Here is a 26324-nt window from a genome sequence, read left to right as displayed (position 1 = left end):
CTATTTCATTAGCTCACATATGTGTAGACCAAAAATCTGGCATGACATGAGTTCTCTGCCCAAGGACTCACAAGGCTATATAGTTAAGGTATAGACAAGTGCCAAGGGTTTCTTAGAAACAAATTAGTTCAGCAGGAGAAAATTGTCAATCCAGGTGCTTCTTACTGATGAGAAGCCAGATATATTCACAAATACATGTGGAAATACTCAATGGACTTCTGAGGTTAGAAAAGCTCCCAGTTAGATCAGCCCCTGCACAAAACTCCCAAACGACAATCCAGTAGGAACACGCAACCTGGGATAGGCGTTTCTTTAGTTCATTTTCTTTTTCTTTCTTTCTTTTTAAGGTTAAATACAAAAATTTAGGGGCCAGCACATGGTGTGGCAATTAATGCAGCTGGACCCCACAAGGCTCACTGGGGAGGCTCAAGTCTTGTCACTGGCGGTTGGAGAAACATGCTGAGTGTGTGCACATGGGTGCTCAAAGTCCTGAAAGGAGTGAGAGAGGAGAGGAGGAGGGATTGCAGTGTGGCCATTCCTCCTGGGGATTGCCTTCTGTCTTTCCCTCTCTATTTTTCTCTGTATCTCACTCTGGTGCTTGCACACATTCTATTGCAAAAATAAAAAAAAATCATAATAGAGTGTGTACACATGTGAGAGAGAAAGAGAAGAACCCCCCTTCCCCCCCATAGGGCCCAGTAATGCCATGATCTTCTTCCTCCAGTTCTCCCACCTGCCAGGATCCTGGGCATGTGCACATGTGCCTGGCATGTTTTCATTGTCCTGGGTAATGCAGCCTGACTGCAAAGTGGGAGATCATCTTATACTCTCCACGGATCCCTCATCTTCCATTAGTGCCCATGTCCTTTGTCCTCTTTTCAGCCTGACTTTGGTTCCCAAATAGTGGGCCAAGTGGCTCTAAGAGCAAATTTCTTGTGAGCAAACTCGCTCTGGGAAGGTAGTTGAAGGATTTACAGTGACATCTGGTGGAGAGCGAAAAAGTAGTAATATTTTACTGTTTGAACAGTTGATTATACAATATTCATTTGGATTACATCATATTTTATACTCTGCATTCTCAGCAGGTATTGTGATAACGAGTAAGTACTGCAGCAAAAATCTGTGTGGAATAGAAAATGAAAGGGCTGGCTCTGGCGTGGTGATTAAGGAAGTCAGATCTCACTTGGATAGCCATAGTTTCAATCCTAGCCATGACAACTTGAAATACACACCAGTTGCATGTGCTCCATAACCCAGCAAGATGGGAAATGGAAGGAGAAGGGATCGTGACACAACCACAATCCACTGCGTAGTGCTTTCTCTCTCTGAAGAGTGCATATGACCCTCTGTGGGGGTGGCAGGGGGAATGGAAATGAGAGTGACTCATTTCAGCTCCAGTCTGCTTCTGGGGTTGGGGAAGTTGCACAGTGCCCTATAGGTACACATCCCATTGTAAACACTTGTGATTACTTAATAATGATACGAAATTTGTGCTTTTTTCAGTTTATTATCTCAAATGACTATCAAATTGCTAAGTCATAAATATTTATTTTTTTATCCCAACTACTTAATAAGCAGAATTTGTAGGTATTTTGTTTGTATTAGGTACTCCTTGAAAAACTTACTGAGGGGCTAAGGGTGCTATAAGCCAAGAAAGGTAGGGACCCTCTGCCCTGTGGACATCAAGGGCCCAGCTCTGTTCTCCTGTCCTATCCCGCCTTAGGGTGGGACCAGATGCTGTCAATTATTGTGCAGGAGCCAATCCCAGCATCCCTCACTCATGTGCCCTTCCTCTATTCCCATTTGTTGATTGACTCCCAACCGTAACCTTCTCAGACTTTACTCTGCTCCAGGAAGTGCCTACTTTTCCCTCACACAGAATCACCCTGAGCTCATGTCTGCATTCTCCATGAGTTGAGTCTGTTGTGTCCACTTCATGCCATTCACCTTCTCTCCCAGGGAGCCAAGATTTTGAAATGAGAAACTTTTCACACACCCAGCAATATACCTCTCAACAGAGCTGTCTAGACCTGGACTAGGACATGACAGTGAGGTCGTAGCAAAGAGAGAGAGTATCTGGGAGAGGAGCAGCCAGGGGAGGGCCAAGTGGAGATAAAAGGACACTCTAGACCCTCTGCACCCCCGCACACCTCCACCATCCCATGAAAACTAAAGATAGGGAGACACACCAGGTCCTTCACATACAGGTTGCTCACAAGTTTCTGAGCCAGTTAGGCGGTCCAGAATTTTGTTTCTCTTGTGGCCTGCAGGAAGGCAGGATACAAGGGATTCCATCCATTCTCCATAGGGGTACAGACCTTATACAAATGAAGTATGCATTCAGTGAAGTAAATCTAAGCAACAGAAACACAAAGAAATTCATCCTTGCTTGCCTGTTTGTTTTGTCCTACACTCACTCCAAAGGCAACCTTGTTCCCCACTTTGTGGATAGCATGTTGAACTTGGTTTTCTGTTTCAGGGTTGCTATGGACTGTGTTCCTACTGAGCAACTTGGCTCCCTCATGAACACCTCATGGATGAATTTCCTTGTTACATACAATTCTGCTCCATCTCCTTTTTCACAGCTGCATAAAATTTCCCCTAGTCTTCACTGAACACTTGGAAATGTTTCTCTCTCTTTGGAGAAAGACAGAGAGGGAGAGAGAAACAGAGAGAGAGAGAGCAAAACCATCTATCATAGGGAATGGCTGTGCTGCCATCCCTTCTCCATTTCTCCTTTAGGGATTTTGGGCATATATGTACACTTGCCTGGTATGTTTTTCAAGCCCCTGGTTCTGAAACTTGAACAACGTTGTCAGCCATGTGGGACCCAGCCATCTAAACTACCATACTACTGTCAGGCCAGAGGCCTGGGCAGCTTGGATGTGGGGGTTGGACGCCACACCACAGTTGGCTGATGCAACCTGATTCTAGTCTATCATCAGACCTGCGCTGCACTCAGATCTAACCCAGATGTAGCACATGGTGCTCTACTCTGCACACGGCACTCTACTCTTCACATGGGGATCTACTCTGCACATGCCACCAGACCTTACATGGCACAGCAGTCTGCTCTCCCCCTAAACCTTTACCATACATGTACTTTTTTTTACCTCTAAGACACTTCTCCTCCCTATACCCTTGTAACAATCGCTAAACCCACCCTAGCTTGCAACTTCTCTGGCCTCCTCTCTCTTTCTCTGTCGGACCAGCAAACCTCGCCTGGTACTGCTCCCAATAAAAGCTCTACATTTCTATTTTCTTGCATGGTCAGCCCATTCCTTACATTTGGCACTGAAACCTGAGAAGAATTTTGTGTCCCACAGTCCCTGTGAAGACCTCCCCTCCTTCGAACCAGGAACCAACCTGCGAACTGCTGACTAACCACCTGCCCTGGTCTTCTGAAGGTAAGTCCATCTGCCCATGGTTTCTGGGACTCACACCGCTGGGTTTCCTGTCTGAAAAGGTGACCGCATCAGGGTCCCCTCCAACTCCTGGAGCTCAGGTGATTGTGGAGACATCTGAATCCCCTGTTACCCATCACTCATTCTGCTCCATGAGTGCAAAAAGAGATTTGGGATGCCTCTCCCTTTTCTGCTCTGTTGAGTCCCAGACACAGTGGGTAGTACTGAGTCTGTCATCAAGCCAAAGACACCCCTAGGCTGTCTGCTCTGTAACCTCACCAAACTGGGACTCGCTCAGAATCTCCATTGCAAGCAGCTGATATTCTATTCCACTGTGGCCTGGCCATAATACACTTTGGACAATGGGTCTAAATGGCTTCCTGAGGGGACTTTTGATTACAATACCCTCTCTGATTTGGATAACTATTGCCAAAGGGTAGGCAAATGGTTGGAGTTTCCGTATGTTCAAGCCTTTTGGGATCTGCACTTCTTCCCTTCCCTCTGCATTTCCTGCAATATCGCCCTAGTCCATCTCACAACCAGAACCCCATAGTCTAAGATCAAACCTATCTTAGAGGCTAATCTCTCTCCTATAGATGAACCATCCGAAATAATTACCTCCCCTCCTTCCCAGCACCCCTCCCTCAGAGTCTCCCACCATACCACAGTCCCACTTTGGCACCACCAGTCCCAGGTCCCCCCACCACTCCCCTGCCTTCACTGCAGCCTCCTCCATGTCCTTCACTCCCATCCCCTCCTCATCTGTCTCCAGTTAGTTCACACTCTCACCCTTCTCCTGCCCTTCCCCCAGTTCTAACCTCTGTCCTCTCAGGGAAATGGCAGGAACAGAGGGTATTGTCAGGGTCCACATCCCCTTCTTTCTCCAAGATCTATCTCAAAGAGAAAAAAGACTTGGTCTTTCTCTGCTAACACCATGGCTTTTATTAAAGAGTTCTGTCTTTTTACTCAGGCCTATAATCTTATTTGGCATGGCCTTTATGTATTCTGGTCTTCCACCCTTACTGCTGCCTGAGAACATGCTGACCAAGCCCACCTGGTCGATACTACTTTACCAGTCGGACAAGTGGCTGTTTCTATTACTGATCCTCAATGGGACCATCAGGTTGGATTGAGGCCTTCCTTGCCTCAAAGGAGACAGCAGATACACTCACAGCTGTTCTCCTGGAGGACATCATACTGCACTTTGGTCTTCCAACAACCACTCAGTCTGACAACAGGCCGGCCTTCACTTTCAGAGTCATCCAATTGGTCTTTGAATCCTTCAAAATCTCCTGGAAGCTCCACATCTCTTATCACCTCCAATCCTTGGCTGCTCTGTGAACATGCCGACCACATCCTCCCAACCCTCACTCCATCCATCTGGGTCTCAGAGTGCTTGTCTGGCCCTCGCTAGCGGGTTGACAGTGTGCTACAAAAAGAACTCCACCATCACTTGTTAGAACCTCGTTGGATGAGAACGCACACTGTCATCCTCACCACCCCCACAGTGGCTAAGCTTTGGGGACAACCTTCTTGGTACCATGTCTCTCTCCTCAAGAGGAAACCCCCTTCCAGTCCCTGGAAGTCTCAGGTTTTAGAACCCACAAAACTTCGTCTCATCAGGTTTCCTTTGCAAACTCCTCATTTTCCCCTTCTCCAGGGGGCCTAACCTCTAGCCCCTCTTTTCCCTAGCATTTTTATATACAAGAATCCTGGATGTCCATTGGTCACACCCACACCTACTTCCTGGCCACCAGGGACTGCCAACCACATGGCTGCCAGTCATGGGTCTCCATCCCCATCTCCTTTGCCAAAATGTGCTCAGTCACCCAGGGATGGTCCAACCTAGCCCTTTGCTTTACCTTTGATCAGACCAAAGGATTCTGTTGTGAATGGCGGGTAGAGACCTATTGGGGTTGCCCTTACAGTACCTGCCATATTCATGTCATGCAACTAGACTCCCACACAAACTACAGGAAACTTACCTCCTTACCACCAATGGTTGAGGCCAGCTCTACCTCAACATCAAAGACCCTTGGGATGATAGGTGGGTAAAAAGAGTCTGGGGGAAAAATCTATCCCTGGGCCATCAGTTTTTCCCCATCAGGGGCCATCCAGATCTACTGGACTTATACCAGAGTAGCCCCCAAACCATTGACCAACTAAAAGGCCAATCAACAAACAGTTTCCCTAAATCAACAAATGCACACTGGACAGGCTGGTAAGATGGACCCTTTTTCCTGGCTATCCTTAGTCCAACAGGGAGCCCTCCTCCTCAACTCCACAGGGACAGGCAATTTCTCAGACTGTTTTCTCTGTACTTCCCTAGGCCGGGCTCCCCTCACGGTGGTTCCAATAACCCTCTTCCCAAGCACTTCCTATACCACCTCACAGCTCTCCTTTAGCCCTCTCCAAAACATCCCATTGTTCAGAAATACAGGCCAACTAAATCAGACAGCATGTTACACCAACAACGCCCCAATTGGCTCCTTTGAATGTCTTGTGTAACCAGTCCATCCATATCTCCTTTTCTCTCTGCACCCCTCTGGGCACTTTTTTTTTTTTTTGGTGTAACAGCACCCTAACCAAACTAATCAACTCCTCCTTCCCTTTCCCTTGTCTCCCAGTAACCCTAGTCCCACAACTGACCCTCTACGGTCAGGCTGAATTCTTCTTTCTGGCTTCTCCCTCTTCTATGGACTCCCACACAAAAAGAGCAGTCTTTCTTCCATAGTAATGGGCATGTCACTAGCATCATCCCTTGTAGCCACCGGAACTGGTGGGGGATGGTGGTGGTGGGAGGTGTATTAGCCCACACAGTGTCTCCACCTCCTGGGACCTGGAAGAAAACTCCAGTTAGCCATTAAGGCCTCAGCTGCCTCCCTAGCTTCCCTCCAGCAACGAATCACTTCAGTCACCTGGGTAGCTCTTCAAAATTGATGTACCCTAGACCTAGTGACGGCAGAAAAAGGAGGCACCTGTCTGTTCCTCAAGGAAGAATGCTGCTACTACGTCAAAGAGACAGGGCTGGTTGAACAAAACATCAATGTTCTCAGCCTCTCGGCGAAGAACTACAATGCGAGCAGGAACAGCCTACTTCTCTTTTCCCAGACTGTTGGTAATCTACCCTCATCACCTGGATTGCCCCTATTTTAAGACCATTACTTCTCATCTGCCCTCTCTTTATGCTTACACCCTGTTTCCTCGGGTTCCTTCAAAGCCCAGTCTGAGAAGTTTTCTGGGTGGCTGTCAACCAAATGCTTCTGCATTCCTACACACAAGTTCCCACCAAGCCCCCAGACCCTGACTTCCCCTCTTTGCCCCATTAATAATCAAACGTCGCTGTATAACACCAAAATAGCCAGGATGTTATGCGGGAGGCCTGGCAGCTTGGATGTGAGTGTTGGATGCCACACCACAGTCGGCTGATGCAACCCGGATCTAGTCTGCCATCAGACTTGCGCTGCACCCAGATCCAACCAGGACGTAACACACAGCACTCTACTCTGCACATGGCACTCTACTTTGCACACGACACTCTATTCTGCACACGGGGCTCTACTCTGCACACGTCACTAGACCTTATGTGGCACAGCAGTCTGCTCTCCCCCTAAACCTTTACCATACATGGACTGTTTCTACTTCTAAGACACTCCTCCTCTTTACACCTTTATAAAAATCACTAAGCTCCACCCTAGCGCATGACTTCTCTGGCCTCATCTCTCTTTCTCTGTCGGATCAGTGAACCTCACCCGGGGGCACTCTCAATAAAGGTTCTACATTTCTATTTTCTCATGTGGTTGGTCCATTCTTTACAACTACTGGCTGCCCCAGGAAATTATTTCTAAAGGCCACTGATTCTCTTGCCATCTGACTCCATCAAGCTAATTAATTGGATTAAACTCCAAGGTCCCAGGGCCTCTGTCAAATGTAATGGATTAGCATCTCATCTATACTTTTCACACAGGCTGTAGTTACGTGTCTTTCTTTGGAGACTGAAAATAAACACTCAAGATATGTCCTGTCCATGGTTCAGAGGAGGAGCCTGGCTTGACACAGAAAACGCATCAACTGTGGTGAGGAGATGACTACTAATGATAGCTTGTCTCCTTGTCCCATGGTTTCTGGGTCCCAAAACACAATCCCCACAACAAACGTGTATCAGCAAATGTGGGGAGTGGCCATTCTGAAGAAACATGGTGACTTTCAGACATAGGCAGAAATGCATTTCATGAGCTTCATTTGCATACTACGAAAGCGTTAAAATATGAATATGCTAACTGGAAGCCACTCGTGTTATTCCGATTTCACCCATAAAGAGCAGAAGAAAACAAGTGGCGCCAGTTGTTTTCGCACCATCAGCTGATTATCAGCTGAAAACAACTGACTTTGCACTCCATTTCCTCTTCCTCCATTTTCTGCCCTATAAAATAATAAACCTGAGGGTGGTTCGAGGTGGCGGCTTTCTTCATCAGAGAAGTTGGGCCCACCCAATCTTCATTTTCTATACTTACATGTCTTTGTGTGTTTGTTTTTATGTTTATTTCTAATCCACAGCCCTTTCACCCCAACTCTGAAAAATGTATTCAGCCAAGCGGGTCTCAGCAAAGTGGTGTCTGAATGTGTGGTCTGAGTACAGGGGAGCTACAAAGTATCAGGCAAGTGGACATCCCTTGAGTCCTACTGGACATAATTGAGTAAGATAAGGAACCTGCAGAGTAAAGAATAGAGTAAAAGAAAGAGATAATAGAGTAGAAGAGAGATAACAGAGAAGAAAGAGATATCAGAATAAAATGAGGAGATAACAGAGCAAGAGAAGGAGCAGATTTGATTATGTCGGGTGTAAAACATGGGGACATAATTGTCTGAAGACAGAGATATGAACATCTAAATTTTTTAAAAGAATTTTTAAATTTAACTTTATTTACTCATTTATTTTATTTTAATTTGACCAGATAGGGACAGAGAGTGAGAAAGTGAGAAAGTGCCAGGCCTGGGACTCAAGCCATGGTGAGCCATGTGGGAGTCCAGCACCCTTAACCACCACGCCACCTGCTGGCCCCTAATATTGTTTTAGATGTTAAAAGCTAGGGGCGGTAGGCACCAGCAGGCAGCATGGTGGTTAAGGCGCTGGACATTCCCACATGGGTGATCATGGTTCGAGTCCTGGATCTGGTGGCTTGCTTTCTCACTTCCTCTCTCTCTCTCTCTCTGTCAAATTAAAAATAAATGAATGAATAAAAAAAATTTTAAAAAAGCTAGGGGCGGTAAAGTTAGGTAATAATTGAGTAGGGTAAGGAACCTACAGAGTAAAATAAAGAATAAATAGAGTAAAAGAAAGAGATAACAGAGTAGAAAGAGATAACGGTTATCAAGCAGTTACATCAGTTCCTTAATTTTGTGCAGGAAACATGCTGTTGGTTCCCAGAGCAAGGAACAGTTTGTGAGGAGATGTGGGACAAGGTCGGAGAACAGATCGGGGAGTGATATACAGCAGAGGGTCCTAGCAGAATTCCTGTTTTCACCCTTCTCACTGTGAATTTAATTAAGGAGTGCTTGAGACAAAACCTTCTGGAAGAACCCAGAGCTGCCTTAGTAACTGGACTAAAATACACCCTGGAGGGGTATACCTTCTTCTTACCTAAGAAATCAATCTATAACTAAAGACAAAGATAGAGAAGTAGGACTAAATAATGAAAATGACAGACTTAAGATCTCAGATTCTGAAGCAGCTGCAGGGCAGGAGGAGAATGAGACAGGATGAGCCACTGCCCTTTGGCCCAGTGTTCCCCAGCTGCCACCTGGCTGCTTCCCAGTCAGAACCTACTTGCATATCAGATAGTGCTAGAGCAGAAAGAACAGCTCCCACTTTATTCTCTTTTTATTTAAATTTATTTTTTTATGTTCATTCACTGTACATCATTACAGCATACAAAATGAGATTTTCCATCCAGAGTACACTGTATATTGTCTCAATCAAGCACATCAACATACATGTTATTGTCAACAAATAATTAAATAATTTTCCATTTCTTGTTTCCTGTATGTTTTGCCCCCCCCCCCCATCCTTGATTCCCTATCTCTTACCCTCAGCCATCTCCCATTCTTCCCACACTGTCTCTGGTATCTATGTTTACTTTCTACTTTAACTCCCTCCAGAGAGGTTTGCATTGTACAGCAGATAGAGGAGAGGACGTTCTGGGATTTAAATTATGCCCGGTTATAGAGACTCTCTCAATCCTCACAATCCAGGACAAAATCAGTGTCAGCATGAACTGATGTCCTTTAAAGCCCTAAAAGAATTAAAAATGGTGTGAATGCAATATGGTCCCCCAGCAGCATATACAAGAGTGGTTAGAGACGGCTACTCAGTCTGCGTTTACCCCCAATGACTGGCAAGTATAAACAAGACATGCCTGTCGGGAGGGGTTTATCTTTTGTGGAAATCTGATTGATCGGTGGAAGCTCAAGAGCCAGCAAATAAGAATCTACAACATAAAGTACCTATCACATTTAAAATGTTGACTAAGACAGGGGAGCATGCCAATACCGGTGCACAGATTGGGTATACACCTACAGCCTATCAGCAGATTACATTATATGTTTGAGATGCTGGAAAAGCTTCCTGGTCAGGATCGAAGGACAAGGCTAGTTTGATCAGTGTATGACAGGAACCTAGTGAATTGTATCAAGATTTTATTTCCTGCTTGACACAGACAAGCCCTATCTCGACTGGTCTCTGATCAGGAGGCAGGACAAATTTTGTTGAAACAATTAGCCTTTGAAATTGCTAATGACTCTTGCAGAGTAGCTATTATCCCATATTATTAAAAAAAAAAGGGGGTGGGAAACAGTGGCTGATTATATTAGACTTTGTCAGGACACTGAAAAAATTTATTAAATAATTTTTACTTGTCTATTAAACATATTTTATAAGCTGCTAATATGTACTAAAAGCTAAAATTGCTAAGAGTTTAAGTGTTCTGGCAAATATTTAAAGTTCTACATACAAAGTTACAACCTTAATAGCCTGTCCTGAGTCATCTAATCCCCCAGTCCATTAAAATAGTAATCATGATAAAAATAGTAATAAGTAATAATAAATAAAGCTAATTGTACGAATGCAATGCCATTAGTCACAAATCAGATAATTATCTTTAAATACTATATATAATAAAGACAATTGTCTGTTTGTGTACTTTGTTCTCACTGTTTCCAGTTTTGTCAGTTAAGGTTTCACAATTGCTTCCTGTGAACAGACTCTAACAAGTACCTAGTCTGTTAGAGCCCCTGAAGAACACCGTCAAACTAATTATTCTCTTCAAAGAACTTCTGCAATCCTGCCTATCTGCTTTACATTAAATAATTATGCCCCTAATTGTTTGCTTCTTGTTACACAGGTATGGATACCCTCCAAAATCCTTCCAGAACATGTTAATACTATTTTTAAAATAATTTTTAAAATGTATCTTTATTTATTTACTTATTTATTTTAATTTGACCAGAGTGGGACAGAAAGAGAGAGAGAGACAGACAGAGAGAGAGAGAGAGGAGAGGGGGCAAGTGAGAAAGCAAGCTGCTAGGTCCAGGATTGAACTGCGGTCAACCATGTGGAAGTCCAGCGCCCTTAACCACCAGGCCACGGGCTGGCCCCCAATACTATTCTTAGATTTATTAAATTAGGGAGTTTTCAAGATACTAATCTTACTGAAAATACCTTTTGTCTTCCACAGTTCCCATCTGCATCTTCTTCTTGAAATATTCTATGTGTCTTCAAAGCCTCCACTAAACACTGATGAGTCCTAATATTCCATTATATAAAACTGCCCAACCCCTACTCAAAACATTTTTAAAAAGGAGGAATAACTGTGGGAAAATAACAAATCTATTACTTATATAACTACATAGATAAATAATTTCTGAGATCAGGGCCATCAAAGACCCTCTGCCCAGGGACCAGCAGGTGGCGTGGTGGTTAAGGCACTGGACACTCTCACATGGCCAACCATGGTTCAGATCCTGGACCTGGTGGCTTGCTTTCTCACTTTCTCTCTCTCTTTCTCTGTCTCTCTCTGATCAAATTAAATGAATGAATAAATAAAGTTAAATAAATAATTCTTTAAAAAAAATACCCTCTGCCCAGAATTCACCCTCCTGCCCGCCAGATCTAGCCAAGGAGCCAGGTTAGAACACCCTACTTATTATCTCTCTCTCTCCATCTTTCTCTCTTTTTAGTTTAAGAAAACTTAAAAAAAAACCCAAAAACTTGTTAGCTCTCTGCTTCTCTTTTTAAGTCTTACTTTTCCTCCTGCCCCCAGAATATAAGCCAATCAGCAGCCATCTATATTTGAGTTCTGAGAGGCCACATTCAGGGATCAGGACACTGAAGACCCTCTGCCCAGACTTTACTCTCCTGTTCCCCAGATCTAGTCAAGGAGCCAGGTTAAAGCACCCTACTTATTCTCTCTGTCTCTCTCTCTATATTTTTAATTAAAAAAATTTTTTTGGGGAACCAGCAGTTAGCGTAATGGCTATGTCACTGGACTCCCACGTAGTCGACCGCGGTTCGTGTCCTGGACCCGGTGGCTTAAAACTCACGCCGGGCGCGTGTGCGTGCGTGCCCAAGATCCCGAGAGGAGAATGGAGGAGAAGGGATTGCGGCGTGACCATCCCCCCTGGGGGGTGATTTCTCGCTTTCTGTCTCTATGTCTCTCTCTGTCTGTCTGGCGAGCGCACGCGCCCTACAGTGAAAATCTCTCCAAAAAAAAAAAAAAATTTTTTTTAACGTCTTAGCTCTCTACTACTCTTTTTAATTCTTACTTTACCCCCACCCCCATAGGATAAGCCAATCAGCAGCCATCTATTTTGAGTTCTGAGTGGCCCCATTTGCATGGCGTGTTAGTGTGCCAAGCCATTTTAATTTATCGTAAAAAAAAATTTCTTTTTTTCCTTCTTTTTTTTTTTTTTTTTGGTCTTGCCTTTGTCTCTCTTTTGGTGTTTTTTTTTTTTTTTTTCCTTTTTCCTTTCTTTTTATCTTTTTCACTTTTCTGCTCAGCCTTACAAGGTCTAGGTGCTCAGTAGCTAAATATCTGAATACTTTTAGAGTCAGATTAATCCTCAATTTTCACTGAGTCAGCTGTGCAAAGGGAAAAAAATGGAAGTTAGAGAGTGCACATCACCTCCTCCTACATTCCTCTGAAAGCTCAGATTTAACTCCAAAAACTAGGAAAAAGCATATAACCCATCAGATGACCAGAAACCACCACAGAGGCACAAGAAATATGAGAAATCAAGAAAATATCTCTCTTCTAAGGGAAAAGAATAACTATTCTTCCTCCACAGAGAATACAAGGGAACTCATGGACATGTCAAATAAAGAATTTAAAACATCATAGTGACAAAGCTAACAGAGATGCAAGAGAAGAGAGACAATGAACTCCAGAAGGTGCAGGAGAAAAGTTTCAGTAGGTGAGGAAGTTTCTGAATGATCTGAAAGTGGAGATACACACCATAAAAAAGAATCAAACAGAATTGTTAGAGATGAAGACTGTAATATAGGAAATTGAATGTTCCCTTGAACATATCAAAAGCAGATTAGATCATGCAGAAGTTCAAATCTCAGATGTAGAAAGATAGAACCTCTGACTTAGAAAAATTCACCACGAAGACTGAGAAAATAACCCCATCAAAGTGAGAATAACGTATGAGTAATACTAGATATAACTAAACATCCAAACATATGGATCATCAGTATCTCAGAAGGCAAAGAATCTAATAAGGGCATTGATAATCTGTTCCATGAAATCCTGGAAGAAAACTATCCAAATCTAGAGAGGAACTCAAATTCCCAGACCCAAGAAATACAAAGAACCCCACATAGATTTAACTCAAGAAGATTTTCCCCAAGGCACACCATAGCCAGATTGACCAAAACCACAGACAGAAACAAGATTCTAAGATTGGCAAGAAAGAAATGTCAAGTTACTTTCAAAGGATATCTCATCAGGCTAACATTGGACCTCTCGTTGGAAACAATGTAAGTAAGGAAAGAATGGGGAAATATATTCAAAATGTTAAGGGAAAAACAATTTCAATCAAGAATATTATATCCAGCAAGATTATACATCATATGGGAAGAAAGGCCCAAAACAGACTCAAATAAACAAAATCTGAAAGAATTTATTAACACCAGACCAGCTCTTCAAGAAGTGCTCAAAGGAGTGCTATATCAGGAAAACTAAAGACAGACAAAAATAAGAGAACAAGAAATGACCAAGAAAAAGGCTAACTTAAAGGTAGGGGTAAGTGCAGAAATATCAATAATAATATTGAATGTTATTTCCAGGATTTAATGGGAAAAATCAGACCACAGTAACACTGCAAATTCAGTAGAAGAGATATTATTTACATGAATCTGAAATAGTGAAATAGAATTTTTTAACTTTAGACTAAAAAAATCACTGATTTTCTTCTATCCTTTGATTTCCATATTTAAGGACTTTTGTCTTTGTCTTCCCTTGAGCTGTTGATTCATCTACCTACTATTTGAAATGAATTCTAGTATTTTTGTCTGTCTTTAAGTTTAAAGCAAATCTCTGTTAACATTTTTAAAAATTTTGATCTATTAAAACTAAAACTGTTTTTCTTGAAATTAAAAAATGCATTAAAAATACCCATTAATACTTATTTAATGAGTACAGTAAGCTATATCGCCCCAGCAGGAGCTACTTTATAGTATGCTCACTTTACTCACTGAGGTTTATGCCTAAAGTCAGATAAGTATTCATAGATATGTATATATCAACTATGTTTGCTATTGAAAATTTTAACTTAATTAATATATTTAGTGAATCGAAAAATGTGAAAAAAATAGAATGGAAAACAATTGTAGATACCAGAGACACTGTCGGATAAGGGGGGAAATTGGCAGAGAGTGAGAGGAAGGGAATCAAGGGGGAAAAAAAACCCCAAAATATATAAGAAAAAAGAAATAGAAAATTATTTGTTGATGATAACATGTATGGTAATACCCTTGATTAAACCAATATACAATGTTTTCTGGATAGAAAAAATCGTATTTTGTATACTGTTTTGATGTACAAGAAATGAATGTGAATAAATAAAATAAAATAAAATGAAATAAAATAATTTCTGATATATTGCTTTTAGATCTCTCTTTTTTTTTTTTTTTTGATATGAGAAAGAAAATGTCCAGGATTGGTATTATGTAAAAACTAGGCATAGATGCTTGTGAACGCATGTTACTTTTGCTTACCACTTACTAACAACAGGCGTTTTAAGTAATGTAATCTTCTTGCCCTGGACTCACAAATGACCAAGGACATTGTAATTGTTGCTATTTTCTTATTCCCCAAACAGGTTTATTGTCACTACTCTTCTGATCATGTTGTACAATTTGCCTGTACTACTGCATTTGTTTTTGCCCAAAGTAGTCTCACCTAAGTCTATTTCAAGTGCTCTAGTGGTATTCACTGTTTAATCAAGCATTGGGCACCCAATTAAATATTGACAAACAAATAGCTGTCTGTTTGCAAGAGCTGGAAATTGTTGTAGACAGATTAAGAGAACAGGTACTTAAAATGCAGCTACAAAGTCATTTGAAACACCATGTTTAATGCATTATAATTGTTTCAATATAACAGAGAATATTTATGTTCTATGTTACATGGTATTCATCTAACAGGATAATCAGATTAATAACCAGCCTTCTTTAATATTTCGTTCCTCACAGGTGATCAAAACATAATAGCTAAAGAGAAGTTTCAAGTGCTGTTTAGTAAAACTAATTTTCCTTTTTAATTTCTATTTCTTTTATATATTCAATCACGTTACTTAACTTGCAAAGTGAATATTCTGACATGTATACATTTCTTACCAGTCCAGTTCACCATACTAGAAAGTTATCCTCAATAGATAATAATCCATTTCTTCATCCCATAAATGCCTTGCTCCTCTCTTTTCCTCCTTAATGTCTTTCCTCAGACTCTACTCCTTCACCCACTGTCTTCCCACATTGTATCTGGTATTCACAACCATTTTCTTAGTTTCTATAACCTTTAGTCAGTCAGTTTTGGCCATAGAGGGCAGACACTCAGTATATATTAAGTGGAGACATACAATGTCTACCCTTCATAGCCTGGCTTGCTTCACTCAGCAGTAAGTTTTCCATATTCATCCATTTTCTGTCAAAAGCTAGTGTCACAGTAATTTCTCCAGCAATACCGTAACTTCCAAAGGGAGTACTTTTGTCACCAGATCCTGAACTTTTTTTGGCTACATCTTCTACTGGGAAAGGAACAGAAAGAAAAACTGGACTTTGTGGTCTGGGGACATCTTGTCCACTTGTGGGTGGACTAGCATTCTGGGGATTTGGGGTATGTTTCTAGAATTTCTGATCTGCAGGCACAGCGATGGGAACTTGTACTGCAGCATATCTCTTCATGGCATCTGACTGTGAAACAACAGCATGTCCAGGAAGAGGTTTCCAATCCTGTGCTTCCTGAACATTTGAACCTACTAAAATAAAAGGTGGGGCACTGGTCTTCTTGCTGTCGTCCATCATCACATAAGTTGGAGAAATAACTTTTGGTGGATGCTGCAGAAACTGTGGATCCTTAGGATTAGATAAATAGAGGGTTGCCTGGGGGAAAGGCCCAGGTGCAGGTGGTGGTGATGGGGGACTTGGCTGATTCATATCAGTTAGACAATAAAGGGTCCACATGTTAGAATATGGTGGTGGTTGTCCTGCTTCGCTTGTTTCTATTGCTGGCTCCATCAACCTTGTACAGATGCTGCTTCCCCTTCTGGTTTGATTTCTGGTTCAGTAAGACCTTCTGAAGCAGGAGGGAAGGGGCCACTAGACGACTTTACAGGTACACACAAGTGCACTGTTTCTGCAGCTTTCCAAGGGAGCACAGGGTTGACCTCCGACTCCTGGGGTGCAGAGTTTTCCCGTGACTCCTCCTGCCCAGTATTGTCAGGGACTATTGAAATGACCTCCACTTCCAGGTGCAGAGATTTTTCAGAGCCTATTTTGAGAATGCTCTCTGCATCCAGGGGTTGTACAGGTCCCTCAGACTGACCTTGCAAAGAGATCAGGCAACAGAAGTGTAGCTTCTGCCTCCACATGTACTGAGGACTCATAATTTGCCTTCTCCTCCAACAGTGCAAAGTTTGCAGAATCTACAGATTTTCCAGACATGCCTGAAGCTTTCTTGTCTACTACAGGTTTAGGACTAACTGGTGGTGACTGCTCATTTTCTTTAAGACAAGCAACTTGATCAGTAAAAAGGATACATATTTGTTCTGGTATTTGCTCAATATAAACAACTCCTTCAGTCACAGGCTCATCTTGATATATAGATGATATATGAATGGTTGATGCAACCTCAATATCAGCCTGCAAAGGGACCTCAGGAGCTTGGTCATAAGCAGGAGGGTGTTGTTCATCCTGCAAGGGGAATGAGGAAGCTGTTGGTGGTTCAGCCTCATTGTCTTGAGGTTTAGAACTCAAATCTACACGGACAGATTTTTGGCTCACAACCTGCACAGCGCCTTCTCTCCAGAACACACCAGAGAACCGGCTACCATGGTATCTTCAGCAGCCTCTGAGCTCAGCACCTCCTTGATACAAACAGGCATACTTGTTGCCACATCCACCATTAAAACCTCAGATTGATCAGAATGAATAGATGAAACTACCTAACATCTGAGCAGCAAACTGAGCTGGGTCAGCTGGGACATAGGCAAACTCTGGAGAGACAGCTGCTGGAGCTGGTGATGAGGGTGGGGTGATAACCTTAGAGGTGTGTGGTTTGGAAGAAGGACCACGAACTGCTTCATTTCTCTCTTCAGGCTCTAGAAATTCAGCATTAACTGTTGGAAACTGGGTGGTTTTGTTGATAAACAATGGTCTAGCTATATTGTCCTCTGTGTCCGTAGATTTTTTTCCATCCAGGTTGGTTCTTGAGAAACTACAGATGTTCCTTCTGGTTCTTTCACACATTTTGGTTTCTTCTCTTGTGTTGCTCCTTTTGACCATTTCTCCACTTTAGTCTGGTGAAACTGTTTAACCAGATCTTTTATATCCATACAAGTATTCCCTTCTCTAAACACAGTAAGTTCTTTAAAATAAACTGCTGCAAACTGGGTGATGTTTGCTGGATTGGTTTTGAGAATAGCTCTGCTAACTCCTTCCAGCAGAGTCTTGAGGCCATAGGGTACAAGTTTGGACTTTGCAGAAATCATTGTGGCAGGATGTCTGTAATCTCAACTTCTCCTTTCTGGCTATACTCTAAAGAGCTCCCTCCTTGCCCCCTTGCTGGCGGCTCCTCAGCACTTATTTTTAATTTTTTAAAAATCTTAGCTATTCTGACTGGGGTTAGGTGGTATCTCATTGTGGTTTTGATCTGCATCTCCCTAATGATGAGGGATGATGAGCATTTTTTCATATGCCTTTTGGCTATTTGTATGCCATCCTTAGAGAGTGGTTTTTTCAACTCATTCTCCCATCTTTTAATAGGGTTAATCATCTTTTTTTTCAGGACAGCTGCTTGAGTTCCTTGTGTATTCTGGTTATCAGTCCTTTATCTGACACATAATTTACAAAATATTTTCCCATTCTGAGGGCTGTTGATTCACACTAATTACTGTGTTTTCTAAAATTTATTTATTTATTGCCATAAAGAAACTTCTTAATCTAATGTAATCTTACTTGTCTATTTTTGGGATTATTGACTGTGCTTTGGGGGTCTTATTTAAGAAGGCTTTGCCTACCCCAATGTCTCCCATTGTTTCCCCAGTGTTTTTCAGCAGCAATTTTATAGTTTGAGATCTTAGGTTTAGATCTTTGATACACTTTGAGTTGATTTTTGTCAAAGATGAGAGGCAGGAGTTCAGATTCATCTTTCTGCAGTTATCTTTTCCAGTTATTCTAGCACCATTTGCTAAAGAACTTTTTCTTTCCCCACTGGATTGACTAGTACCCTTCGACAAAACTTACTTGGTTGTATGTCTGGGAATTTATTTCTGGGGACTCTATTCTGTTCCAATGGTTCACTGTCTATTTCTGTGCCAATACCATGCTGTTTTGATTACCACAGCTTTGTAGTATATTTTTGAGTTAGGCAATGAGATGCCACCAACTCCACTCTTCTTGGGCAGGATTGTTTTGGCAGACTAGTACCCTTCGACAAAACTTACTTGGTTGTATGTCTGGGAATTTATTTCTGGGGACTCTATTCTGTTCCAATGGTTCACTGTCTATTTCTGTGCCAATACCATGCTGTTTTGATTACCACAGCTTTGTAGTATATTTTTGAGTTAGGCAATGAGATGCCACCAACTCCACTCTTCTTGGGCAGGATTGTTTTGGCAATGTCTTTTATGATTCCAAACAAATTCTATGATTGTCTTTTCTAGATCTGTGCAGAATGCCTCTGACACTTTGATTGGAATTGCATTAAATATGTAGATTAATTTGGGTAGAATTGCCATTTTGATTATATTAATTCTTCCAATCCAGGAACATGGAATGTCCTTCCATTTTTTTGAGTCATTTTCAATTTCTTTTTTAGCTTCTCATAGTTTTTCTTGTGGAGTCCTTTAGCTTATTTGGTTATACTTATTCCTAGATATCTTATACTTTTTTGTAGCTATGGTAAATGGAATTACTTTTTCAGTTCTATCTCAGTCTGCCTGCTCTTCATATATAGAAATGTTATAGATTTCTGTATGTTGATTTTGTATCCTGCAACTTTACTGCATTCATGTATTACTTACAGGAATTTTTTGATGGATACCATTGGATTTTCTACATATACAATCATGCCATCTGCAATAGAGATAGTTTCACCTCTTCTTTTCCTTTTATTTTATCCTCATTTCTGATTACATTGGCAAGGACTTCCAGTACTACATTGAAAAGGATTGAAGAAATGGGCATCCTTGTCTTGTACTCATTTTTAGTGGAAAAGCTTTCAGCTTTTTTCCATTCAGATGATGTTAGCTCTGGGTTTTTCACAGATACTTTTTATTGTGTTGAGAAATGACCCTTCTATGTCAATTTTGCTGAGAGTCTTGATCATGAAGGGATGTTGTATCCTATCAAATGCTTTTTCTGCATCAATTGATGTGATCATGTGGTTTTTATCTTTATTTCTGTTAATATGGTGTATTACGTTTATGGTTTTATATATGTTGAACCAACCTTGTATCCCTTGAATAAAGCTTACCTAGTCGTGATGTATAATCTTTATTTTATATGTTGTTATAATTTGCTAGTATCTTGTTGAGAATTTTTGCATCTATATTCATCAGAGATATTGGTCTATCATTTTCCTTCCTTGTCCTATCCTTATCTGTTTTGTGGATAAGGGTGATGGAGACTTCATAGAATGAATTTGGGAGATTTTCACCCTTTGAAATCTTTAGAAATAACTTGAGCAGAATGGGGGTTAACTTGTCTTAAAAAGTTTTGTAGAATTCAGAGGTGAAGCCATTAGGACCAGGGATTTTCTTTGTTGGGAGGTTATTTATTACTGATTCAATCTCCTGGCTTGTTATGGGCCTATTGAGACTTGCTACACCCTCCTGGCTCAATCTTGGTAGATTATATGTGTCCAAAAATTTGTCCATCTCATCCAGATTTTCCTGTTTTTTATTTTTTTAAAGCACATAGTTGTTCATAGTATCCTCTAATGATGTTTTGTATTTCTATTGTGTTGTTATATTACCAGCTTCATTGCAAATTTGATTTACCTGGTTCCTTTCTCTCTTCTCAAAAAGTCTCACTAGTGGTGTATCGATTTTGTTTATCTTTTCAAAGAACCAGCTTTTACTTTCATTTATTTTCTGTATAGTTTGTTTATTTTATATTTCATTTATTTCTGCTTGGATGTTTATTATTTCTTTTCTCCTGAGGGTTTTTTTTTTTCTGTTGCTTTTCTAATTCTCTGAGGCACAATGTTAGGTGATGCATTTGCCTTCTTTACATCTTCTTATGTGTGCACTAATTGCTATCAACTTCCCTCTTATGACTGCTTTTTCAGTGTCCCAAAGATTGTGAAAACTCATGTCTTCATTGTCATTGGCTTCCATGAATCTTTTTTATTTCAGTCTTAATTTCTTCAGTAGTTGTGAAGTCATTCAGGAGTAGGCTATTTGGTTTCCATGTATTTGTGTATTTTTGAGGATTTCTCTTGAAATTAAAATCAAGTTTGATTCTATCATGGTTGGAGAAGATGCTGGAATATGAATCTATACCTTTGAATGTGTAGAGGCTTGCTTTCTGCCCTATCATGTGGTCAATCTTTGAAAAGGTTCCATGTGGGGGTGAGAAGAATATTTATTTTGTGGCTTTCAGGTGTAAGGTTCTATCGATGTCTGTTAAGTCCATTTGATTTATGATATCATTTAAATCCTTTACCTCTTTTCTTATTTTTTGTCTAGATGATCTGTCCAGAGGAGATAGTGGGGTGTTGAGGTCTCCAACAGTCAGTGTGTTGCAGTCTATCTCTCCTTTTAGATCTGTCTTTCCTTCACATAGTTGGGTGCTCCTGTGGTTAGATACATAGGTATTTATTAGTGTTATATCTTCCTGATGGATTAACCCTTTTACTACAATTTAGTGCCCTTCTTTGTCTCTTTGAACAGTCTTTGTTTCAAAGCCTATATTGTCATAAATTAGTATCGCTACTCCAGCTTTTTTTTTTTGTTCACATTTGCATGGAATACCATTTTCTAGCCCTTCACTTTTAGTCTATGTATGCCTTTATCCATGAGATGTGTTTCCTGTAGGCAACAGAGAGAAGGTTTTTGTTTATTTATCCATTCAGCCAGTCTGTGTCTCTTGATGGGAGAGTTTAATCCATTAACATTCAATGTTATTATCGATATTTCTAGACTTGTCCCTACCTTTAAGTTGACAATTGTCTTGGTTTCTTATATTCTCTTATTTCTGGTTGTTCATCCTTAATTTTCCTGAAACAGGACACTCTTCAGAGTTTCTTGAAGAGCTGGTCTGGTGTTGGCAAAATCTTTCAGGCTTTGTTTGTCTGAGAAGATTTTAATCTTTTTTATTTTTCCCATATGAAGGATAATCTTGCTGGATATAATAATCTTGGTTGAAATTGTTTCTCTCTTAAAGCACTTTCAATACGTCTTCCCATTCTTTCCTTGCTTGCATTGTTTCTGTTGAAAGGTCTAGAGTTAGCCTGATGGGATTACCTTTGAAAGTCATGTTTCTCTCTTGCCAATTTTAGTTTCTTGTCTTTATCTGTGTACTTGGTCATTCTGGCTAAGATGTGCTTTGGGGAAGAACTTCTTGGGTTGATTCTATTCTGAGTCCTTTGTATTTCTGGATGTCAGAGTGCTTCTCTAGACTTCGGAAGTTTTCTTCCAGGATTTCATGGAATAGATTTTCCATGCCCTTATTAGTTTCTTTGCCTTCTGGGATACGAATTATTCAGATATTTGGATGTTTAATGGACTCTAGTATTTCTTATATATTATCCTCATTTTTTTTTGTTATTTTCTCTATCTTTGTGGTGTTTTTTTCTAGGTCAGTGGTTTTATCTTCTATGTCAGAGATTCAATCTTCAGCATGTTCTAATTGACTTTTAATACTTTCAAGAGAGTTTTTGTTTTCCTGTATTATAGACTTCATCTCTAATAGTTCCATCTGATTCTTTCTTAGAGTGTCCATTTCTTCTTTCATATTGTGGATGGACTTCCTAATCTCCTGTAGCTCCTTGTCTCTTTTCTGTTCCAACTGATAGAGTTTTGCCACCATAAATGTTCTAAATTCTTTCTCTGACATTTTGGTAACATCTTCATTTCTTTAAAGAGATGGAGGAGGGTTATTGTGTTCTTTTGATGGAGGCATATTTCTTGTTTTATTCAGACCTGAGACTCTTCTTCTACTTCTAGCCATTGGGAGATATATTCACTTTTGGATACCTTTTTGGAGAATGTTTCTTTGACTGGAATCAAGTGTGTTTCCCTTTTGCTGTGGACTGATGTGGGCCAAAGTCTCTTTGCTGTGTTTTGCAATGTGGTGTGCACAGGAGGAGTCTTATATTCAGGAGTCTCAAGAGCAGTCTCTCATTTTTCACAGGTGGTTAAGGAAAAGGGAGGATCCCAGGGAGCCTCACAATACAAGGGTATTTGAACACTGTGATACTAGACCTGTCTAGCCCCTCATGGAGTTTGGCCAATAAGAAGGAGATAACAATATAAGATGGCAGAGAAAAGAGTATGAAAGAGAACAAAGAAAAATTCACGTATTGTGCATTAGCACAGATGTGCAATTTCACCAGGGGGCTGGAAATGGAAGTGGGTCTGCTGGAGAGCTGGGGATAGTCCTTGCTGACAGAGAGAAGGTCTCTGGGGTTGAAGGAGCTGGACCTGGGGCTAGGGTCCCTGCTTCCCTGTCCCTTAGGCCAAGGGGCTGGAAATGGAAATCTACATTTATTTCTAATCCATGGCTTCCCCACTCAGAAAAACACATTCAGCACAACAGGTCTCCACAAACAAATATCTCTTTTCTAGTGTAAATGAAGAAGTTACCAGTCCAGAAAGCATCGGCTAAATGTTCAGCAACAGGGTAGTCATGTAGTGACTACATTTCAACCCACATTTCTATTTGTGCAGGTGCTACATAAATAATCCCATCTATTCTTACTCTTCTTCTAATCTGTTGACATGTTCAAGACTTTGATTTGGGACTAACTCGTCTGGCTTCTTTTAATCTGGGTGGAGAAAACATTCCTGAGCCACTGCTGTGAGGCTTTCCCATGTTTTAAGGTCTGAGTTCAGTTGTGACCCAAGTGCCTTCAAGTTCCCTTGGCTTGATTAACCTTGAGATTGGCTCCTCCTGACCCAGGCCCTGACCTCCCTTTCCTTAGAACGCTTATTTTAAAAACTCATGGGAACCAGCAGTTAGCGTAATGGCTATGTCGCTGGACTCCCACGTAGTCGACCGCGGTTCGCGTCCCGGACCCGGTGGCTTAAAACTCACGCCAGGTGCGTGTGCGTGCGTGCCCAAGATCCCGAGAGGAGAATGGAGGAGAAGGGATTGCGGCGTGACCATCCCCCCTGGGGGTGATTTCTCGCTTTCTGTCTCTATGTCTCTCTCTGTCTGTCTGGCGAGCGCACGCGCCCTACAGTGAAAATCTCTCCAACAACAACAACAAAAAAAAACCACAAAAAAACCCCTCATAAATGTAAAGTATTTTTCCTCTTGCCAGCTTTACAATGCATGCCTATCTTTCTCAAGGACCTGGGAGCCACCTCTTTGAAATGTGGACATCAAAGGAGACAGGATCCCACTCTCTGCAGAGGGTGAGCACCCACTAGGAATGGCCCAATGACTGAACTTAGGAAGAAAATATTTGCAAATGAAGGAAATATCTCCATATGCTCCACACAGTCTATTGATGAACAGCCCCCACCACCTGCAGTCTTTTCCACTAGCTTATCCCACCTCTTCAAATCTGCAGCCCTTTGTCCCAGCAGAGTGTAGTTGACACTCAGCTCTGGCCTCCCTCCCCTACTGCAGTAGCCTTGGTAGTCATCTTTGATTGTTTTGGTGTATGGCATACATTTTTGGAACAATTGTTATGTACAAAAGCAGTTCAGTTATCTTTCATATGAATACCTAGGACCATTCCCTACATTTCAAAATATGTCATCCTTTTATTTACTTATCTATTTAGAAGCTTTTGACGTAGGGTGTGTGTGCTCACTAGTGAGAGAGAGAGAGAGACAGCGAAAGGGAAAATGAGAAACCCCCTGGGGAATGGCCATGCTGTAATCTCTCCTCCTTCATTCTCTTTTTGGGATCTTGGACATGCACACAGACAAGCCTGGAGTGATTTTCAAGCTAGTGGGACTGGGAGTCAAACTGTGGTCAGCCATGTGGGAGTCTGGTGACCTAACCGCTACACTATCTACTGGCCCCCCCCCTGCCCTTTTTACTGAGTCTTCTCTTGATCTATAAGGAGCAAGGCAAATAAAACTTCCTTCTCTGGGGACCAGCAAATGCCATTAATGGTTACATTGATGGACTCCCATGTAGCTGACTGTAGTTCGAGTCCCAGACCTCATGCCGGGCATGTGTGCATGTGTGCCTAAAATCCTGAGAGGAGAATGGAGGAGAAGGGATTGTGGTGTGGCCATTCCCCCTGGGGGATGATTTCTTGCTTTCTGTCTCTCAGTATCCCTCTGTCTCTCTGGCAAATGCACACAACCTATAGCAAAAATCTCTCTGAACACTTATGCCATGGGCAGCCTCCACCTGGGTGGGAGAGAGGGAGAGGCCTGTACTGATGTCTGGGCATCTAACTTATATCTAGAGCCAGCAGCCTCCCCAGAGGATTAGGTCATACGTCTTCTCTGACTCTTATTTTAAGACTCAAAACATTCTTTCCAATGTCTTTCCAGTTTATATCTGCTGCTCAGTGATGAAATCAATCCCATATTCTGTTGCAGCTGCAGTCTGATCCCAGCTATAAAAAGCTATTCATTCTTGAGCAGAGATTAATGACTAATGATATCTTACACGACCTATTGTCTTGTGAGAAGAGGTTAGGTTAGAACTGGTGGCTATAAAAGAGGGTGAGAAAGTTGCTGTTCTCTCTGCACATACCTGACATCCTCTGTGGTTCCACTGGTCATGCTGCAGGCTTAAGCCCTTGGGCTTTCTAGCCATCAGAATTGTGAGTTTGTAAATAAACGATCTTCTTTATAAAATGATCCAAGCTCAGGCATTTCTGTTAGTAAATGCAAAAACGGACCAAGCCAGCTTCCAACCTGAACTTCCCCAAACCCATGGTGGTGGTAGAAGCCCCAATTTTCTCTCACACAGAATTATTCCAAGTTCTGTCTTGAATTCCCTTTGCTTTGAGTCTGTCCTGCCCCAGTGTTTGTGCCATTTGGGGATCCAAAGGTTTGCCAATGGCGCTGGCCCTGTAAAAAGGAGGAAGATCTTCCTTCTCACTGAGCATTGGACTTCTCAGCAGGGCTGTCCAAGACTGGACTGATTCACAACAGTGAAACTGTAGCAAAGAGAAGGAGCATCTGTTGAAGAGCAGTGGAGGGGCTGGGTGGGGGAAAGGACCCCAGTGTCTATAGTGAACATCAGTTCTCCGTGTCAGCAGGACTTGCTCACAACCACCCAGGAAAATGCCCTGCACATACTCATCCTAGGCTGTTATGTACCCCCTTGCGAGGGACCCCATTTCTATACATATACAGTAGTAAGTTGGCCAGGTGATCTACAACACATATGCTCTCAGCAAAATAAGAAGGCAGGCATCAAGCCTACCAGGGGGAGTCCCTCAGAAGTCAAGGCTAGTTAGTCTGAATATTGTTCTCCCCCCCAAATTCATATATGACACCTAACCTCTAGAGCAACAATATTAAGAGGCAGGATCTTTAGAAGGTGATTTAGGTTATGTGGACTCATCCCTCATGGATAGGACCATGCCTTCACAAGCGATTTCAAGGAACTTTTTGTTTTTCTGCCATGTAGGGCACATAGAAGTGCCACATAAGAGAACTGGACCCTCGGCAGGCACCTCATCTATTGGTATTCTGGATTTGGACTTCTGTCTCCAGACTCTAAAACTATGAGTAATAGGGAACCAGCAGTTAGCGTAATGGCTATGTCGCTGGACTCCCACGTAGTCGACCGCGGTTTGTGTCCCGGACCTGGTGGCTTAAAACTCACGCCGGGCGCGTGTGCGTGCGTGCCCAAGATCCCGAGAGGAGAATGGAGGAGAAGGGATTGCGGCGTGACCATCCCCCCTGGGGGGTGATTTCTCGCTTTCTGTCTCTATGTCTCTCTCTGTCTGTCTGGCGAGCGCACGCGCCCTACAGTGAAAATCTCTCCAAAAAAAA

At 41.8% G+C, this 26324-nt stretch overlaps 1 protein-coding gene across 1 annotated transcript; it reads right to left on the bottom strand.

Annotated features, from left to right (window-relative positions):
* Window positions 1-15625: 15625 nt before the first annotated feature.
* On the bottom strand, window positions 15626-17687 carry LOC102488862 (calcium-binding tyrosine phosphorylation-regulated protein-like). Its single transcript, XM_027770014.1, is given in 3 exon segments — window positions 15626-16190; window positions 17127-17370; window positions 17373-17687. Coding segments are annotated over 3 exon segments (927 nt in total). The 5' UTR covers window positions 17673-17687; the 3' UTR covers window positions 15626-15807.
* Between the last annotated feature and the right edge of the window lie 8637 nt (window positions 17688-26324).

This window comes from Tupaia chinensis, unplaced genomic scaffold, assembly GCF_000334495.1.
Source record: "Tupaia chinensis unplaced genomic scaffold, TupChi_1.0 Scaffold000014_1, whole genome shotgun sequence".
NCBI classification, from domain to species: domain Eukaryota; kingdom Metazoa; phylum Chordata; class Mammalia; order Scandentia; family Tupaiidae; genus Tupaia; species Tupaia belangeri.
This window is presented reverse-complemented; position numbering and strand designations above follow the sequence as displayed.